The 21,295-nt window shown below is 41.8% G+C and overlaps 3 protein-coding genes across 3 annotated transcripts in view; 1 reads left to right on the forward strand and 2 right to left on the reverse strand.

The window, feature by feature from the left end:
• Positions 1–3,117: 3,117 nt before the first annotated feature.
• On the reverse strand, positions 3,118–11,486 carry vash1 (vasohibin 1). Its single transcript, XM_024430706.2, has 7 exons — positions 10,370–11,486; positions 8,003–8,091; positions 7,212–7,268; positions 6,503–6,577; positions 5,639–6,020; positions 3,755–3,864; positions 3,118–3,487 (listed from the first exon to the last, which is right to left on the reverse strand). The coding sequence occupies exons 1-7, from the start codon at positions 10,595–10,597 to the stop codon at positions 3,415–3,417; spliced, it is 1,014 nt and encodes a 337-aa protein (XP_024286474.1). The 5' UTR covers positions 10,598–11,486; the 3' UTR covers positions 3,118–3,414.
• A 352-nt stretch (positions 11,487–11,838) lies between these two features.
• LOC112256687 (rRNA-processing protein FCF1 homolog) lies at positions 11,839–21,219 on the reverse strand. Its single transcript, XM_024430104.2, has 8 exons — positions 21,112–21,219; positions 20,785–20,849; positions 20,395–20,466; positions 20,112–20,260; positions 19,952–20,024; positions 19,562–19,649; positions 12,713–12,807; positions 11,839–12,132 (listed from the first exon to the last, which is right to left on the reverse strand). The coding sequence occupies exons 1-8, from the start codon at positions 21,112–21,114 to the stop codon at positions 12,084–12,086; spliced, it is 594 nt and encodes a 197-aa protein (XP_024285872.1). The 5' UTR covers positions 21,115–21,219; the 3' UTR covers positions 11,839–12,083.
• The window catches only part of LOC112256686 (apoptosis-resistant E3 ubiquitin protein ligase 1), a 34,141-nt gene continuing 34,019 nt past the window's right edge, over positions 21,174–21,295 (forward strand). The window contains exon 1 of the mRNA XM_024430102.2: positions 21,174–21,269. The gene's annotated coding sequence lies outside the window, so the exon portion shown is untranslated. The remainder of the gene's footprint in view (positions 21,270–21,295) is intronic.

The raw sequence follows: 21,295 nt of genomic DNA on the forward strand, positions 1-21,295 counted from the left end.
ACTGGGAGGAAAGTGAGAGGAGTTGACTTTAAAATCAATAGAAAGCCTTACAACATGATAAAAGGACTATTACAATCTTTTGGCACAAGACAACAACCTCTGTTTATGGTATTGAAATTAAAGTGGACTAAAGGAATCCCAACCAACAAATTTCAATGTGCTCTGTGGCAATATTTAGAAACGTGGTGCGGACTTCAATTTCTCAAATGCTCGGTAATAATAAAAATTGAGGCTAGTATAAAATTACAGAAACTCTGGCCTAAATGCCATATAAAAATGCAGATGAGAATACTGTAAACAAATCTCTTTGCACCTTGAATACAACTGTTTAATATTTAGAGTAGCTAGACAACCACACTAAGGCTGTGTGTTAAAATAAGAACAAGGTTATTTATACTGAACAAAAACGAAATATCAGTCCATGTCAATATAAAAAAAAGCAACTGCTGCCTTCAAAATGCCTATTTCATCAAGAATAATGACAGCTAAAAAACAAAATCACCTGCAATGTAATCGTTCACAATTGGACAAAAACATTTTGTGCATGTGAGGTTGTCTCATGAGTGACCACAAAATTCTAAACTTCTGTCGACCACAGTGACCACTTTCTCTTACTATCCTAAAAGGAATCCACACTTCCCATGCTTTGGAAGGTTTATATAGACTACTGCACGCTGAATTACCCCATATTCAATCATGTGTAATCAATAGCAGAACATACAAATACGAGAGTAAGGTGTAGATCACTCAGTTTGCTGGCTATTTGGGATAGAGCAGATGGTACAGTATGTTTTGCTAGTGAAATGGAAGATAAACTATTCATCCAGTAACACTTGTTTTCTTTATCACTGTCTATTAAAATGTTCATTAAAAGGCACAAGGTAAGTGGATTGCAAACTACACTACAAAAGCGGTTACTATCCAGCAGAGCTAAAATAGATATTTCCACACTTAAAGTACAACATGGAGACAGATTGCAATTCTTAATAACTGACAACATGGATCTCTTCTGTGATATGTCTAATTACTCATTTTTACACCTTACACAGCTTAAGCTAAATGTAACATTGCATATTAACCCATCTTTAAAAACATGAGCCATACCTGTTTAGCCTTTGGGAATTCCTTAAATGCTGCCTGAACCAATCTTATTGTAGAATGAACTATAAAAGAATGGTGTCACTACCAAGCTTCCGGCTTTATAAAAAGCCTGGTAGCAACCTAGAACCACAGAGCTGCTGAATGGCCCATGCCACGTTTTTGTAAATAATTTTATAACTAATTTCATACAATTCTACAAATTTTGTCAGGGGAATTTTGTGTGCAGTTTACAGCTAATGTCCTGCAATTCTACACATTTTGCCATAGGGTGGAGAGAAATGTTTGCAGTTTTTAATATGTCAGAGTGACTAACAAAATCAATGGGGGGCCCCCAGTTGGTAATTCGATCAGGATTACTAGAAGTTTAGATAGCTGCCCGCTAGACTAATTTACCAATCTAAAAATATTTAGCTGACATGGGTTCATTTAGTGACTGACGCAAGAGAAAAACTGCTGATGCACAACCACATCTTGAAATTGCACCATGTGTTTTCTACCTCTCAAACGTAAGTTGAGATCCCACTGAGAACAAAATAATAATAATAATAATAATAATAATAATAAGTAGGCCTGTGGAATTAATCCTACACAAGGGTTTGATATCTCCTGGTGTAAAACGAGTGTTCGATATCCCCAAAGTTGAGCATTGCGAGACCTTAGAATTATAGGCTTTGAACATACAGTACCGGTCAAAAGTTTAGGCACACCTACTAATTTCTTTATTTTTGCTATTTTCTACATTGTTAAATAATACTATGAAACTATGAAATAATACATATGGAATCATGTAGTAACCAAAAAAAGTGTTTATCAAATCAAAATGTATTTTATGTTTGAGATTCTTCAAAGTAGCCACCCTTTGCATTGATGACAGCTTTGCACACTGTTGGCATTCTCTCAACCAGCTTCATCAGAAAGTCACCTGGAATGCATTTCCATTAACAGGTGTGCCTTGTTAAAAGTTAAGTTGTGGAAATCCTTTCCTTCTTAATGAGTTGAGCCAATCAGTTGTGTTGTGACAAGGTATGGGTGATATACAGAAGATAGCCCTATTTGGTAAAAGACCAAGTCCATATTATGACAATAACAGCTCAAATAAGCAAAGAGAAATGACAGTCTATCATTACTTTAAGACATGAAGGTCAGTCAATACGGAAAATGTCAAAAGCCATCAACCGCTATGATGAAACTGGCTCGCATGAGAACCGCCACAGGAAAGGAAGAACCAGAGTCACCTCTGCTGCAGAAGACAAGTTCATTAGAGTTCACTGCACCTCAGATTTCAGCCAAAATAATTGCTTCCCAGAGTTTAAGTAACAGACATGTCAACTTAAACTGTTCAGAGGAGACTGCGTAAATCAGGCCTTCATGGTCGAATTGTCGCAAATAAAAGGACATGAATAAGAAGAAGAGACTTGCTTGGGCCAAGAAACACGAGCAATGGACATTTGACCGGTGGAAATCTGTTCTTTGGTCTGATGATTCCAAATCGGAGATTTTTGGTTCCAACCACCGTGTTGTTGTGAGATGCAGAGTAGGTGAACGGATGATCTCTGCATGTGTGGTTCCCACCGTGAAGCATGGAGGAGGTGTGATGGTGCTTTGCTAGAGACACTGTCAGTGATTTATTTAGAATTCAAGGCATGCTTAACTAGCATGGCTACCACAGCATTCTGCAGCGATATGCCATCCCATCTGGTTTCCACTGAGTGGCACTATCATTTGTTTTTCAACAAGACAATGACCAAGGAGAGTGATGGAGTGCTGCATCAGATAACCTGTCCTCCACAATCACCCAACCTCAACCCAGTTGAGATGATTTTGGTGGAACTGATGGAACTCCTTCAAGACTGTTGGAAGAGCATTCCTCATGAAGCTGGTTGAGAGAATGCCTAGAGTGTGCAAAGCTGTCATCAAGGCAAATGGTGGCTACTTTGAAGAATATAAAATATATTTTTGGGTGACTACATTATTCCATATGTGTTATTTCATAGTTTTGATGTCTTCACTATTATTCTACAATGTAGAAAATAATAAAAATAAAGAAAACCCCTAGAATGAGTAGGTGTCCAAACTTTTGACTAGTACTGTACATTTAGTCAATAATCAGTTATTGACATGGCCATGCTCTGTACAGTATACCTCACGTTTGTTGAATGCAAAATACCCAAAATAAATTGCTTACACGGTACAAACCTATTTGGAAAACTGAACACAAAAGCCCCATTCCCCAGAACAAACCTTTTGTCAGACAGAACCCCACCATTCTAAGATCTTGTTTTTGCAGGATGATTTTATGAAGTGAAATCCTCCTCACACTCGAATCTGATATCCATTCATGTCTGGTGGCGGCTTCGGATCAAGAACTTTCTTCTCTCCAGATGGACTGTAAAACCCCCAAAAAAGATATATATGATTTCTCATGACACAGATTAAAACTGAGAGATTACTGTTCAGAGATGCCTCTTGAACTACACCATCATAGGACTTATAGCCTCTAGTGCTTGTTCAGATCAGTGCAGGGCCATCTCCACTACAGCTAGCATCTTGTTTATTGACTTAACGAGTATTTACTGTGCTGTCAGAGAGACTATAGTGAGACTAAGCAGCTCCTGATATCTGACTACATTGCACAATCAGTATTCAGTATTACCGTCTCTCGATGCGGCTGTTCCTGCGCATGGGGCTGCCTGGGTTACGGAGGGGCGAGCCCATGCTACTCTTCCTGTCTTTGGTGGGTGAAGGGGGCGCAGCCTTTCCAATCTGAAAGACAATCACACAGTTCTGTTTACCTCACAGTAACAACAAGGGGCAACACAAAGGTAGAGGTACAAATGCTTACAAGTTGAGTTCTGGTCATATCCACCGTGTATACTAAGGAGAAGTGCAATTACTAAACGTTTATTTTAAAATTCAGCACACCATTTATGCAGAGTAGGGAGGAGGAAGGACACATGCGTATAGATAGACACACACACACACACAGATCATCAGCTTTCAATTACTTAGAGTAGTGCTAAGGTGAGCGAGCACCTCAGTGAGGCCCTATTGTGCTGAAGGAGGCACAGTTTTGACGGTGATGACGGTAAAATCGGCCCCATCTTTAATGTGATTGTGAGTGCGGCCATTGGGTGAGAGCCCTTGCTATAAAGGATCAGCCATTGATTGATTGAGGCAGCCATGCGTGACTCACAATGGAGCAGAGAAATGTCATCACATTAGTTATTATTATTCACAGGGCCCTGCGTAAGGCTCCTTTCATTACTGTTTGGGATGATAGCCCATGAGAGATCCTCATTTGAGGATGATAGCTCCTGAATTGGCAGGTCAACTCCATATCATCATGCATGACGGGTCAAAAGGAGGTCAGCAACTCTGTGATTAAGGGCTTTCCATCTGCTCAGGATGGAGTCACATTCAACGATCCCCTTGTGCTTCCCTCTCACATAGATTCAGATCTAATGTAGCTCACATGCATCCCAATTTAATTTGACACTAATCTAAATTCAGTGCTGGTACAGTGATATGCTGCAGACTAATTCAGTCTCAGTTAGATCCAGTGGTGTAATTTACTTAAGTAAAAATACTTTAAAGTACTACTTAAGTCGTTTTTTTTATTTACAGTATATATCTGGACTTTACTATTTGTATTTATTTGACAACTTTTACTTCACTACATTTTTTAAATATATTTTACCTTTATTTAACTAGGCAAGTCAGTTAAGAACAAATTCTTATTTTCAATGACGGCCTAGGAACAGTGGGTTAACTGCCTGTTCAGGGGCAGAACGACAGATTTGTACCTTGTCAGCTCGGGGGTTTGAACTTTCAACCTTCCAGTTACTAGTCCAACACTCTAACCACTAAGCTACCCTGCATTCCTAAAGAAAATGATGTACTTTTTACTCCATACGTTTTCCCTGACACCCAAAAGTACTCATTACATTTGCATTAATTTAGCAGGACAGGAAAGTTGTCTAATTCACACACTTATCAAGAAAACATCCCTGGTCATCCCTACTGCCTCTGATCTGGTGGACTAAACACATGCTTTGTTTGTAAATTATGTCTGAGTGTTGAAGCGTGCCCCTGGCTATCCGTAAATTTTAAAAACAAGAAAATGGTGCCTTCTGGTTTGCATAATATAAGATATTTGAAATTATTTATTATTTATTTTATAGTATATTTTAGCTGTTACATTGACTTTTGATACTTAAGTATATTTAAAAACAAATACTTTTAGACTTTTACTCTAGTCGTATTTTTCTGGGTGACTTTTACTTAAGTCATTTTCTATCACGGTATCTTTACTTTTACTCAAGTATGACAGTTAGGTACTTTTCCCACCACTGGTTGGAGCTAATGCAATCACTAGAATTCTCTAATAAGGAAGCTGACTGGTTTGGTTCATGGACATTTTCCATCTCAGTCCCCAGGATCCTTCCTGGATGTGTGAACATGTCCTGCTTTAGTGCTGTACATCCCATCACACCCCAACACTCTTTAACAGATGATCTCTGTATCCCTGGTCCCGTACCTTCAGCCTCATGTCCCGGGTGTGTCTCTCCAGCTCTCTCCGCAGCTCCTCCTTGGTCAGTTTGTCCACGTCTATTATGGAGTGTTTCCAGTCTATCTGTTCCACACTGTGGGGGTCATGGGACACATACTGACCAATCTTCACCTTCCTCAAGGTGTGCCAGTAGCCCCTGTAGGCCCCCTCAAACTCCTGCACCAGGTCAGCCAGCGTGCGGAACTCCAGGGGTTTGAACATGAGGTCCTCCCGCCGGCTGATGCCCAGTGCTCCGAAGCGGCCACCGCTGTGCATCCCCAGCACGATGTGGCAAAAGTGGTTCCCTGAGAACTGCGTTTTAAAGCTGAGGGGGAAGCGCTCCACACCCGGCATGCTGTTGCTGAGGTAACTGGGACAGGCAAGGTCAAGGAAATGGAAACCCCTATTATAACTTACCTGGTTGTATGCTCACACTGGACTGCTCCTTTACAGGGTAACATAGACAACAACAGTTTTCAAGCCCCAATGATCTGGTTTTTAAACAAGAATACATTAGTCACATACAGTAGTCTCAGACTGTAAGCACACGAGTCTGTTCTAATCACATAATACTTGGATGCCCTGGTTGTGCCCATAAAGCTTTGTCTTATCTAAATCCCTGTTACCACACTGTTTGTGGCATCACTCTGGGTTATTTTTAGTTTCCCATAAACACTCAGTTGGAAAACAACATTTCCAGGTCATCATTTATCCTCACCCCATTCCTAAGTCTCCAAAATTTGACAAAAAATGATGTGCAGGTAAAAACACAGGCATAAGAAACTCATTCCAATTTCCACGTGCTGTCAGTGTGACCCTTGGAATACCTAAGCTAATTAAAGGAAAGGATACATTCCAAGGATCACTGCCTCCAGACACTTGATTGGTAGTGACTCCCGGATCATCTCCTTGGCGATGTCCATCAACCTACACAGAATGAGGGTTAGAAAAGACCTGAAGGAAAAGCAACAATAGTCTACACTAAGGTAATAATTCTAAACATGGATTCTAAATGGCCTGAAGGACATTTGCACACATTGCAGGACATGTGCATGCATGCAAAGAGAAAATGATTACCTCCTTTAGAGAAAACTATTGATTACTAAAAAAGATCTCAAAGCTTAGAAAACTGGCACTTTGAGGAACATTGAAATAAAATCGTCTGGTCACAAACTGAGTGGATGAGCAAGCAAAATGTACTAGAAGCTCCTGCCCGGGAAACAGATCCTATTAGGCTATGATAACAGTTCCTGTTCCCTCAGTCCTGGGGTGCAACAGACATACAGCTGATCCAGATATCCAGTTCCTTCAGCTTCTGTCATGATCAGCGCAACTAGGAAGCAATTGGTAAACATCCTCAGCTGCTTCTTCTGTTTGCTGCCTCTGTGGCCTCTCTGCAGCTCCAGGAAAAGCTATTTCGTCAAACCCGGAGATTCTCTCTGGCAGACAACAGTCATGTCATTTACACTGTCTGACATTTACAAACACTTAGGATCATCAAAGAGCTAAGCTAAAACGAAACGTTAGGAAACATTAATTGGATAGAAGAAACTGTGCTTACGCAGTAAGAGGCCTGCTCTTCTTGATTTCAAAAAACTGTGTTCCTGTGTGATTGTACCTGTAGGGTATTGTTAAGTACAAAGAATGCAGAGGGAGTGAAACAACATGGAACTGTTCAAACACAACTAAACATATTCTCATGGGGAATAAAACCATGCTAAGTGATTTCTGATATTCATACTTCCTCATTTGTGAATTATGGATGAGCTTCTTGAGCTGAGAGGTGCTAATGTTTATGCTTAAAATAGATTATAGCCTAAACATGGCCTACATTCTGAGATGTTGTGACATGTTTCGAACATACATATTGTCCTAAAAAGACAGAGTCAAACAAGTATGAAGTATATATGAACTATTATACTGGTCGGTCACCACCATAATACTTATTCAGTACATCTACTGTGTGTGGGCCAGTTTCCAATAGCATGGAATCAGCTTGTGCCTATATCTATGAATGATGTATGAAGCTTAAAGCAATACATAATACAGTGCATGGCTAACACATATTTCAGAAGACCCATCTTGAATTCAAACCCAGAGCAGAGTGTGCTTGCATCATGCATGGAAATTGAGTTTGTTTGCTCAACCTAATGTATATTTTGTTGACATATCTGGATATGTCCTAAACTGTTCAGCCCACCCTGTCAATCATAAAAACTGACCATGACAAACAACTGCACCTTGAGGTCCAATGAAGAGTCATAGCTTTATCTAGGCTACCTGGGCTATCATTGATTGGTTCAGAGCTTGGCAATAGTGACAAGCAGTTCTATCATTCCAGGCAAAGGATACTGCAAATCCCTGATATATTTCTGTATGGCTTCTAAGCGCTGTGGGATACTGGTGGTCGGCTGGTATGTAGGCACACTCAGTGTTGGAATCTATGGGGGAGAGGCAGAGCACAACCAGAGGCATTAATATCACACAATCCCTATATTTACAGAGTTGGAGAATGTCCACTTGTTTAACCTAACAACCATGTTTTTTAAACTTTTAACCCATGATCATTATCTTAATTGTTCCCTATGGCGAGTCTATGGGTGGCAGGTAACCTAACGGTTAAGTGTGATGAGGTTTAACTGAAAGGTTGCTGTGACAATCTAGTGACATTTTTATCTGCGTGGTCTGTAATGTATATATTTGACAGCTTTATCCACTTGGTTTTGGTCCGAAAATAATGTAATTTTGTATAATGAAATTCCTAACTGGAATGTGCAGTCGGAGACACACTTAGTATACTTAACGAAAACAAACAACCCATCATTGACAATAGTCCGTGGATGTCTTCAAGCATACAGTGCCTTCGGAAAGTATTCAGACCCCTTGACTTTTTCCACATTTTGTTACGTTACAGGCTTAATCTAAAATGGATTAAATTGGGGTTTTTTCATTGTCAATCTACACACAATACCCCATAATGACAAAGCAAAAACAGGTTTTAGAATAAAAAACTGAAATATTACATAAGTATACAGACCCTTTACTTAGTACTTTGTTAAAGCGATTACAGCCTCACATCTTCTTGGGTATGACGCTACAAGCTTGGCACACCTGTACTTGAGGAGTTTCTCCCATTCTTCTTTGCAGATCCTCTCAAGCTCTGTCAGGTTGGATGGGGAGCGTTGCTGCACATCTATTTTCAGGTCTCTCCAGAGATGTTCGATCGGGTTCAAGACCAGGCTCTGACTGGGCCAGTCAAGGATATTCAGAGACTTGTCCCAAGGCCATTCCAGCATTGTCTTGGCTGTGTGCTTAGGGTCGTTGACCTTTTGGAAGGTGAACCTTCGCCCCAGTCTGAGGTCCTCAGCACTCTGGAGCAGGTTTTCATCAAGGATCTCTTTGTACTTTGCTCCATTCATCTTTCCCTCGATCCTGACTAGTCTCCCAGTCCCTGCCGCTGAAAAACATACCCACTGCATGATGCTGCCACCACCATGCTTCACTGTAGGGATGGTGCCAGATTTCCCCCAGACGTGATGCTAGGCATTCAGGCCAAGGAGTTCAATTTTGTTTCTCATGGTCTGAGATTCCTTTAGGTGTCTTTTGGCAAAGTCCAAGCAGGCTGTTGTGTATTTTACTGAGGAGTGGCTTCCGTCTGGCCACTCTACCATAACGGCCTGATTGGTGGAGTGCTGCAGAGATGGTTGTCCTTCTGGAGGTTTCTCCCATCTCCACAGTGGAACTCTGTCAGAGCGACCATCGGGTTCTTGATCACCTCCCTGACACAATCCTGTCTCGGAGCTCGACAGACAACTCCTTTGACTTCATGGCTTGGTTTTGCTCTGACATGCACTGTCAACTGTGAGACCTTATATAGACAGGTCTGTGCCTTTCCAAATCATGTCCAATCAATTGAATTTACCACAGGTGGACTCCAATCAAGTTGTAGAAACATCTCAAGGATGATCAATGGAAACAGGATGCACCTGAGCTCAATTTTGTGTCTCATAGCAAAGGGTCTGAATACTTATGTAAATAAGGTATTTCAGTTTGATTTTTAATATATTTGCTAAAATGTCTAAAAACCTGTTTTTTCTTTGTCATTATGGGATATTGTGTGTCGCTTGATGAGGAAATGTTTTTATTTAATCAATTTTAAAATAATGCTGAAACGTAACAAAATGTGGAAAAAGGGAAGGTGTCTGAATACTTTCCAAATGTACTATATAGTCAATTAACTTTGCATTCATATGGTTGATTTACTGAATGTATTATATCCAGGTGAGGAGAAGGCATGGACAGCTCAACTGGATTCTGCATGCCTGTATGTTACATGACAGAAATATGTAGCGTTTAAATGACCGTTGTACAATTAGACGGGCCGTAACTGAATCACTCCGTTACCATCATTCTGCATAATCAGCTATTCACTCTATTGACAGTAAGTGTCAATTTGATGAAGTTCATGTAGCATAATACACTAAGCCCATATGCTATTGGAAAATATATCCTCCTGAACCGTTTACTTTATGTTTATCTCAATCTTGAATGATGGTTTACTTGAAATAAATGTGACTGATGTGCATATTACTGAAACAGTGTCTAGGCCTATATTTCTGGGGGGGGCTATTGACAAAGTCTGCGTACGAGTGCAGCCTGTAGAGTTCTCAACAGTCAGGCAGGGTGTCTAGCTAGGTCAGGACTTCACCTTCATCCTACCTTGGGCAGATCACTGGCTCCCCGGATGCGTTTCCCTATGGCCTCACCATTAGGGTGAATCCGGGCCACATGCCTCCACATCTGCTCCCAAGTCTCCTCATCCACCGGTAGGCCTCCCCTGTTCACAAAGAAGGGCACACCTCCATCCCGCAAGTCCTCTTCACCTTCATCCTCCTGCTCCTCATCTCTCTCCTCCACCCCCACACACCCCACTGTGGTCCTCAGCATCCCGCCACACAACGGACCCCAGTCCTGGAACCTGGCTGGCACAAATGGCTTACAGCCTCGCCCTTTAACTGTCAATCTGATTGCAGTTTCTCAGCAAGTAACACTCCCACAGCAGGTGAGAAACATGAGCAATTCATGGCCCGCTGGATATGTAGGACTTTGCAAAACTGCAGGCTGTAGCCTATTAGCCTGCCAATTCAAATACTGTGCCTCTCATGAACAAAATGGCACACTGTCTTGAAAATATGTTCCATATGTTGTTACAATTGTCCACTTAAATTGTCAGATGAGTTCAACTTCAAAAACATTAACAAATGCTTCCAAAATCAGAGATTAAAGGGAATTTTTGCTACCTCAAGTCATAATCACTATCTGATCAACATGGTTATTGGCACTTTATAAAAATCACAATGATCTATAAGATGCAAATTAAGTCAAGTATATCACTGAAAAACATGAAACTACACAAAAATTATCAAAACTAGGAAAGGCGTGAATTGGCAGCCAACATTAAACACACTATACTAGGCCTGCAACATTGATGAAAAATTCAGCACCTTGGAAATAATGAATACACACAATGCCTACAACATAACGGGGGAAAAAATAGCAGTCTTCCAACAGGGTAGGCCACAACAAACTACCTTATTACAAATCACTAATACCCGGCACCGTTATCCCAGAGCAGGGATTCCGTCTATATCCAAAACGCCGGGAAAGATTCGATTGGACATTTCTTCGACACTCTGCTTAGCCGGTGGCGCATTTCAGTCTAGTCCATTTGACATCATATTCTTGTCAGTCCAAGTCATTGTCCAGTTTGAACGCCCATGGCTTCACAGTAGCGAGTGCTGATCTCATGCCTGCTACAATATTGCGCCGCTCAGACACTCCCAGACACTCCCAGCTGCGCATGCTCTATCTGACGGATTACAGCTTCCACGACATGCACATATCGTCTACTGTGGGTGGCGTCAGCCAAACAAAATTACTCCTCTATTACAGACAAATGATGAGCGGAAAATGCCTTAGTCTATTGATAAATATACTGTGAACTGCAATGACGGTACTTGATATAATGCCAGCACAGTGGGCAGCTATTATATTAACAGCAAATATATTGTATTGGCATCATTCTTGGAAACTTTACATGCAGCAAAGCTCAAGGGTTTACTGTATAATAAATGCATTCTCCAAGTTATCAAAGCTCTAGGAGTACTATAATAGAAAAACTGGAGACATTTTACTTCTTCCATTCATTTATTGCACTTTTATGGGACAAAAATTAGGTTTGGATTGGTAAGAAAAACACAGCCAGAATAAGCTTGCAAAAAATATTATGTCATCATTCCCTTTTTCACAAAAAACCCCCAGCATAAACTCAAGTCCTTTGATAATATACAATAAGCAGGTAAACAAATCAAATCCTCCTCGACAGAAGCCACAGTCCAACTGGAATTTAAATCCGATTTCCATCCATTGAATGTTAAAATCTTGGAGCACCATAGTCATCAGGCATTCTTTCAATGTTGAACCTGTGAATAAATATTGTTAGACATGGTTTAAAGATCATGGTATAAGGTATTTTACCTTGCTATACATTTTACTGCCATACACTGAGTGTAAAAAACATTAAGAACACCTGCTCTTTCCATGACAGACTAACCAGGTGAACGCTATGATCCCTTATTGGTCTCTTGATAAATCCACTTCAAATCAGTGTGGATGAAGGGGAGGAGACAGGTTAAAGAAGGATTTTTAAGCCTTGAGATATGGATTGTGTATGTGTGTCATTCAGAGGGTGAACGGGCAAGACAAAAAATGTAAGTGCCTTGGATCGGGGTATGGTATTAGGTGCCAGGCGCACTGGTTTGTGTCAAAAACTGCAACGCTGCTGGGTTTTTCACACAAGTTTCCTGTGTGTATCAAGAATGCTTCACCACCCAAAGGACATCAAGCCAACTTGACAACTGTGGGAAGTGTTGGAGTCAACATGGGCCAGCATCCCTGTGGAACGCTTTCGACACCATGTGGAGTCCATGCGCCAACAAATTGAGGCGGTTCTGAGGGCAAAATGGCTGTGCACTAGAACACTAGTAATATGTTAATTCTGACCTATGGTTGGAGATGTACATGATGGGTACTCCTGGGATCTTTCTGATTCTTCTCTTCAGGTCTCTGTCCACAGTTGCCAGGATGTAGCACTTGTGCTGTGAAAGACACACAATTTCATTGATGCTCTTCTCTGGTAGAAAACCAGTGTTCTAATAACTACAGGGTTCACCTAATATACACAGAACAAAAATATAAAATGCAACATGGACCAAATTCATAGATTTTTACTGAGTTTACAGTTCATATAAGGAAATCAGGCCATTGAAATAAACAAGGCCCTAATCTATGGAATTCACATGACAGGGAATACAGATATGCATCTGTTGGTCACAGATACCTTTAAAAAGGTAGGGGCGCGGAGAAAAAAATACAGACAGTATCTGGTATAACCACAATTTGCCTCATGGAAATCAGGCTGTTGATTGTGGCCTGTGGAATGTTGTCCCACTCCTCTTCAATGGCTGTGCGAAGTTGCTGGATATTGGCGGGAACTGTAACACACTGTTGTACACGTCGATCCAAGCATCCCAAACATGCTCAATGGGTGACATGTCTGGTGAGTATGCAGGACAGCTTCCAGGAACTGTGTACAGATCCTCACGACATGGGGCTGTGCATTATCATGCTGAAACATGTGGTGATGGCAGCGGATGAATGGCACGATAATGGGCCTCAGGATCTCGTCACAGTATCTCTGTGCATTAAAATTGCCATTGATAAAATGCAATTTTATGGGGCACTCTGTTCACAACATTGACATCAGCAAACCGCTCACCCACATGACACCATACACGCTGTCTGCCATCTGCCCAGTACAGTTGAAACCGTGATTAAGCCGTGAAGGCACACTTCTCCAGCATGCCAGTGGCCATCGACAGTGAGAATTTAACCACTGAGGTGGGTTACAATGCCGAACTGCAGTCAGGTCAAGACACTGGTGAGAATGACGAGCAAGCAGATGAGTTTCCATGAGATGTTTTCTGACAGTTAGTGCAGAAATTCTTTGGTTGTGCAAACCCAGTTTCATCAGCTGTCCGGATAGCTGGTCACTGACGATCCTGCAGGTGAAGAAGCTGGATATAGAGGTCCTGGGCTGGCCTGGTTACGCGTGGTCTGTGGTTGTGTGGCCGGTTGGACGTACTGCCAAATTATCTCAACTGACATTGGAGGCAGTTTATGGTAGAGAAATTAAAATTATGTTATCTGGTAACAGCTCTGGTGGACACAGGATTCGAAGAGACAGTGGCAAGTCAAATTCAAGGACTTAAGTACTTTTTCAAGCATTAATATTTATTTTCAAGGACCGTCCCCCTCTTCAAAGGGGGAGACACTCTAGACCCAAACTGTTACAGTCCTATATCCATCCTGCCCTGGCTTTATCAAGTCTTCGAACGCCAAGTTAACAAACAGATAACCGACCATTTCTAATCCCACCGTACCTTCTCCACTATGCAATCTGGTTTCCGAGCTGGTCATGGGTGCACCTCAGCCACGCTCAAGGTTCTAAATGTTATCATAACCGCCATCGATAAAAGACAGTACTGTGCAGCCGTATTCATCGACCTGGCCAAGGCTTATGACTCTGGCAATTACCGCATTCTTATCGGCAGACTCAATAGCCTTGGTTTCTCAAATGACTGCCTCGCCTGGTTCACCAACTACTTCTCAGATAGAGTTCCGTGTGTTAAATTGGAGGGCCTGTTGTCCGGACCTCTGGCAGGGGTTTCACAGGGTTAAATTCTCGGGCCGACTCTTTTCAATGATGTCGCTCCTTCTGCGGGTGATTCTCTGATCCACGTCTACGCAGACGACACCATTCTGTATACATCTGGCCTTTTTTTGGACACTGTGTTAACAAACCTCCAAACGAGCTTTATAGCCATACATCACTCCTTCCGTGGCCTCCAACTGCTCTTTAATGCTAATAAAACTAAATGCATGCATCTTCAACCGATCGCTGACCGCACAAACCCGCCCGACTAGCATCACTACTCTGGATGGTTCTGACTTAGAAAATGTGGAGAACTACAAAATACCTAGGTGTCTGGTTAGACTGTCAACTCTCGTTCCAGACTCACATTAAGCATCTCCAATCCAAAATTAAATGGGCTATTTCGCAACAAAGTATCCATCACTCATGCTGCCAAATGTAACAGATGTGAAACAGCTAGCTTAGTTAGCAGTGGTGCGCGCTAAATAGCGTTTCAATCGGTGACGTCACTTGCTCTGAGACCTTGAAGTAGTGGTTCCCGCGGCTTTTGTGGAGCGATGGGTAACGATGCTTCGTGGGTGACTGTTGTTGATGTGTGCAGAGGGTCCCTGGTTCGAGCCCGGGTATGGGCGAGGGAACGGTCGAAAGTCATACTGTTACACAAACATACCCTCGTAAAACTGACTATCATACCGATCGTTGGCGATGCCAATTACAAAATAGCCTCTAACACTCTACTCAACAAATCGGATTTAGTCTATCACAGTGCCATCCGTTTTGTCACCAAAGCCCAATATACTACCCACCACTGCGACCTGTATGTTCTCGTTTGCTGACCCTCGCTACATATTCATCGCCAAACCCACTGGCTCCAGGTCAACTATAAGTCTTTGCTAGGTAAAGCACTGCCTTATCTCAGCTCACTGGTCATGATAGCATCTTATCTCAGGTCACCATAGCAACACCCACCTGTAGCACACACTCCAGCAGGTATATGTCACTGGTCATCCCCAAAGCCAACACCCCCTTTGGCCGCCTTTCCTTCCAGTTCACTGCCGCCAATGACCGGAATAAATTGCAAAAATCACTGAAGCTGGAGACATATCTCCCTCAATAACTTTGAGCATCAGCTGTCAGAGCAGTTTACGGATCACTGCACTTGTACACAGCCCATCTGTAAATAGCCCACCCAACTACCTCATCCCCATATTGTTATTTTTGTTGTTGTTGCTCTTTTGCACCCCAGTATCTGCACATAGATCACTCGTGTTAATGCTAAATTGTAATTATTTCGCCACTATGGCCTATTTATTGCCTTACCTCCCTAATTTTACTAAATTTGCACACACTGTACATTTGTATTGTGTTATTGACTGTACATTTGTTTATCCCATGTGTAACTCTTTGTTGTTTTTGTCACACTGCTTTGCTTTATCTTGGCCAGGACGCAGTTGCAAATGAGAACTTGTTCTCAACTGGCGTACCTGGTAAAATACAGGTGAAATAAAAATAATATGAACTATTACAAATTGATTTTATGCAATCGTTTCTAGTCACCACCGGATGGCAGAATATCTCCATAACTTACTATACATCACAACCTTAAACAGAACTTGTCACTACATACACGAGTGGTAAGTCAGTACTGATGATGTTGAATTATATAAACTGTAACTCAGTAAAATCTATGAAATTGTTGCATTTATATTTTAGTTTACATGGCAATAATATTAAACTTGTCTTTATATTTCCCTAAATGTGAGGTCCCAGTACCACTGACACGGCCTGCAACGAAAACATGCGGACTCTCCTTCACTGCAGCCGAGGTGAGTAAGACATTTAAACGTGTTAACCCTCGCAAGGCTGCAGGCCCAGACGGCATCCCCAGCCGCGCCCTCAGAGCATGCGCAGACCAGCTGGCCGGTGTGTTTACAGACATATTCAATCAATCCCTATACCAGTCTGCTGTTCCCACATGCTTCAAGAGGGCCACCATTGTTCCTGTTCCCAAGAAAGCTAAGGTAACTGAGCTAAACGACTACCGCCCCGTAGCACTCACTTCCGTCATCATGAAGTGCTTTGAGAGACTAGTCAAGGACCATATCACCTCCACCCTACCTGACACCCTAGACCGACTCCAATTTGCTTACCGCCCAAATAGGTCCACAGACGATGCAATCTCAACCACACTGCACACTGCCCTAACCCATCTGGACAAGAGGAATACCTATGTGAGAATGCTGTTCATCGACTACAGCTCGGCATTCAACACCATAGTACCCTCCAAGCTCGTCATCAAGCTCGAGACCCTGGGTCTCGACCCCGCCCTGTGCAACTGGGTACTGGACTTCCTGACGGGCCGCCCCCAGGTGGTGAGGGTAGGCAACAACATCTCCACCCCGCTGATCCTCAACACTGGGGCCCCACAAGGGTGCGTTCTGAGCCCTCTCCTGTACTCCCTGTTCAACCACGACTGCGTGGCCACGCACGCCTCCAACTCAATCATCAAGTTTGCGGACGACACAACAGTGGTAGGTTTGATTACCAACAACGACGAGACGGCCTACAGGGAGGAGGTGAGGGCCCTCGGAGTGTGGTGTCAGGAAAATAACCTCACACTCAACGTCAACAAAACTAAGGAGATGATTGTGGACTTCAGGAAACAGCAGAGGGAACACCCCCCTATCCACATCGATGGAACAGTAGTGGAGAGGGTAGCAAGTTTTAAGTTCCTCGGCATACACATCACAGACAAACTGAATTGGTCCACTCACACAGACAGCATCGTGAAGAAGGCGCAGCAGCGCCTCTTCAACCTCAGGAGGCTGAAGAAATTCAGCTTGTCACCAAAAGCACTCACAAACTTCTACAGATGCACAATCGAGAGCATCCTGGCGGGCTGTATCACCGCCTGGTACGGCAACTGCTCCGCCCACAGACCGTAAGGCTCTCCAGAGGGTAGTGAGGTCTGCACAACGCATCACCGGGGGCAAACTACCTGCCCTCCAGGACACCTACACCATCCGATGTTACAGGAAGGCCATAAAGATCAAGGACATCAACCACCCGAGCCACTGCTTGTTCACCCCGCTATCATCCAGAAGGCGAGGTCAGTACAGGTGCATCAAAGCTGGGACCGAGAGACTGAAAAACAGCTTCTATCTCAAGGCCATCAGACTGTTAAACAGCCACCACTAACATTGAGTGGCTGCTGCCAACACACTGACTCAACTCCAGCCACTTTAATAATGGGAATTGATGGGAAATGATGTAAATATATCACTAGCCACTTTAAACAATGCTACCTTATATCAAATTTATTTATATAGCCCTTCGTACATCAGCTGATATCTCAAAGTGCTGTACAGAAACCCAGCCTAAAGCCCCAAACAGCAAGCAATGCAGGTGTAGAAGCACGGTGGCTAGGAAAAACTCCCTAGAAAGGCCAAAACCTAGGAAGAAACCTAGTACTGGAATGGCCAGTTATATAATGTTACTTACCCTACATTATTCATCTCATATGCATACGTATATACTGTACTCTATATCATCGACTGCATCCTTATGTAATACATGTATCACTAGCCACTTTAACTATGCCACTTTGTTTACATACTCATCTCATATGTATATACTGTACTTGATACCATCTACTGTATCTTGCCTATGCTGCTCTGCCATCACTCATTCATATATCCTTATGTACATATTCTTTATCCCCTTACACTGTGTATAAGACAGTAGTTTTGGAATTGTTAGTTAGATTACTTGTTGGTTATTACTGCATTGTCGGAACTAGAAGCACAAGCATTTCGCTACACTCGCATTAACATCTGCTAACCATGTGTATGTGACAAATAAAATTTGATTTGATTTGTCCCAGCACATGCCATGAAAGTGAATACTGAAAGTGTAAAAGGCTCTTAGTTGACTCTACATTTTTGTATTCTATACCCATTTGAAGAGAAACAAGTTATTAATGTGTTTGATAATCTTTTTAATCTTATCTCAGGGGACTATATTTACATTTTAGGGGATCCCACATGGGTTTCGGACACCAAGTTTGGTTGCCACTGTACTAATAACCGCTCTCCCTGCTTGCTTCAATGCTTCCTCTCGGTGTCTCCTTTGCCTCTTTCATTTCAGCCTGACTCACCACTGTCTGTCTCACTAATCTCTATAAAGAATGCATTTTGTTATAAGAACTTATAGCAGCCTATCTTTTGATTACAGCTTGTTTAATTTCAGTCAACTGCTCCTGCTGAGGTCAACTGCTTAATGTTGGGCGAATGGTTGGGCGAGTGGTGAATGAATGCGCTGCCAACAAGGTAAATCCGGGGGACCAGGGGAACATAACAAGCATATATGAATCATTGCTCCTTGGTTAGGTCTGGCAAAACATAAATATTTAGCCATGCAGGATTGAATCTACATTTGCCCGTCATTTTAGCTATCGATGTACCTTTGGAGGTGCCTATTCAGTCAGTTCTGTACCTGCCTAGCTGAGCGGCAGTGTGGGTGAAATGATTGAGCTTGCCTGGAAACCAGAGAGCGAAACAAGGAACAAAACTCAGTAGTCTGCCTGGGAATTAATTAGCAGGACCAATACATTTTTCTAATATTTTTCATATTTGATCCTTTTCTGTTCTCCTCTCATTTTAATTCAAGGAACAACTTCAAAAATGTCAGATTTAAGGTATTGCAGTACTTGAATTTGTGTGGCAAATTCAAGTACTTTAAGCACCTTGTGTAAACCCTTTTGACATTCATGTAGTCAGCATGCCAATTGTATGCTCCCTCAAAACATGACACATCTGTGGCTTTGTGTGACAAAACTGCACATTTTAAAGTGGCCTTTTATTGTCCCCAGCACAAGGTGGATCTGTGTAATGATCATGCTGTTTAATCATCTTTTTAATAAGCCACACCTGTGAGGTGAATGGATTACCTTGGAAAAACATAAAGGCTCACTAACAAGGATGTAAACAAATTTGTGCGCACAATTTGAGAGAAATAAGGTTTCTCAATATGGAAATTTTATTTCAGCTTATGAAACATGGGACCAACACTTTACACGGTGCGTTTATATTTTTGATCAGTACAATATATTGTCAATTTAGTACATTAAATTACATTACCTGTGTTACCCTTTGAACTAAACAGTCATCAGCGTAAGTTCCTTTGTGGGTGCATGGCAGTCGTTCAAACCGAGGATCCTTGGCTATCCTACAGAAACAGACAAATATTTATCTGTCAAATACTTCCCCTATGGAACATCGATAATAACCCTCTAAACCAGTGGAGGATGCTGAGGGGAGGACGGCTCATAATAATGGCTGGAGCAGAGCAAATGGAATGGAAACCATGTGTTTAATGTTTTTGATACTGTTCCACCTATTCCGCTCCAGCCATTACCACGTGCACATCCTCCCCAATTAAGGTGCCACCAACCTCCTGTGCTCTGATCATGTGTTTATGTCTGAATGTCTAGATGTACCTGGTGTTGGTCTTCACAACAGGCTAGTTACCTTAGAGCAACTCGATACTTCATCCCCAGTTTCTCTATCTCAGCCATTACACAGTCTGTGATGCATGGGATACCTTGATGATAATTTAAAATATACAGTTATTGCCTAATAGGGTTACATTAATTGAGTTTCAGCGGAATAAACTTTTCCAGATACTCACATTTGGCGTACAGGCAGTCCATCATTGACTGAACTATGTCGAGTTTAGCCTTGATGGAGAAGTTGATGAAATTGGTGTCGACAAGGATGTGATAAGGGGGACCAAGCTGAGTGTTGTACTGGAAGAACAGACATGATGGATATTTTGGCCTGCAGGTAGGAAAGGAATGTGTGAGCACACAGTAAGAAGGTATCAACGTATAATCAATCATGTGTTCACGATATATTGAATATCAGTTAAGAACTATTGGTACATTTATATTTGTTTACTCAGATGTACTTACACTTCTTTTTCCTTTATTTCTGAAGGATCTTTCTTTTTTTTCGCCTGTACTTTGGTACGGTCTTTCTCTTTTCTAAAGAAACACAGTCATTACCATAGAAATTCAAACTGGAGAGATCGTGATAGATAAGTTAGCTATGTCTTATTCAAAGTAAATAAAGGAATATGTGAACAATTAGTAAGCAAACTGGCAAGCTAGTTATTTCTGACAATCCATGCCAATTTGTTAACTTGACAATTAGTATATACAAAGTTGGCATGGTTTGTTAGTCAACTAACGTTAGCTCGCTAAATGGTGTGTGTGTGTGATGATCCTGTGCAGAAAGTACAATATACATTCATATTCGTGTTTACCGGCGGTAGTAACTTAGCTTGCTAGCTAGCAACTCACATTCTCTGATCTTTCAAACTTATCATTCTCTTCATTGAAGCAAACTTTTTAGTCTTCCGTTTCCCCTGAATTACACATATTGGAATAATACAGTCAGGACAAAAAAAGAAAAACAAGAACAAAAACTACTAGCTAGCTACGGTTAATCGAGAAATGCACGTTACGTTAGCTCATGGTTAGTTAGTAGTAGCAGAGCAACACAAAGCATACGAACTCCCATCAACAACTACTGAAACACATGTTCAATCATTAAAACAGCTAAATCAACAACCACTATATACATTGTATCATGTCATTATAATATGATAAGTTAAAGGACGACGTTACCATGATTTGTTATCCAACAGCGGACTTCTTGCATCTCCCTAGTAGTATAGCCCTCGTGTAACTGTGTTTGTACGTCATCAACAATAGACGTTTGCTGCCTTTGCACATTTTGACTTCCGATTGCTGCTGGCTAGCTAAATGTGATAAATACAAGCAAGGTATGATAAGTGTTATTGTTGAGATG

Source organism: Oncorhynchus tshawytscha, linkage group LG08 (assembly GCF_018296145.1).
Source record: "Oncorhynchus tshawytscha isolate Ot180627B linkage group LG08, Otsh_v2.0, whole genome shotgun sequence".
NCBI classification, from domain to species: Eukaryota; Metazoa; Chordata; class Actinopteri; order Salmoniformes; family Salmonidae; genus Oncorhynchus; species Oncorhynchus tshawytscha.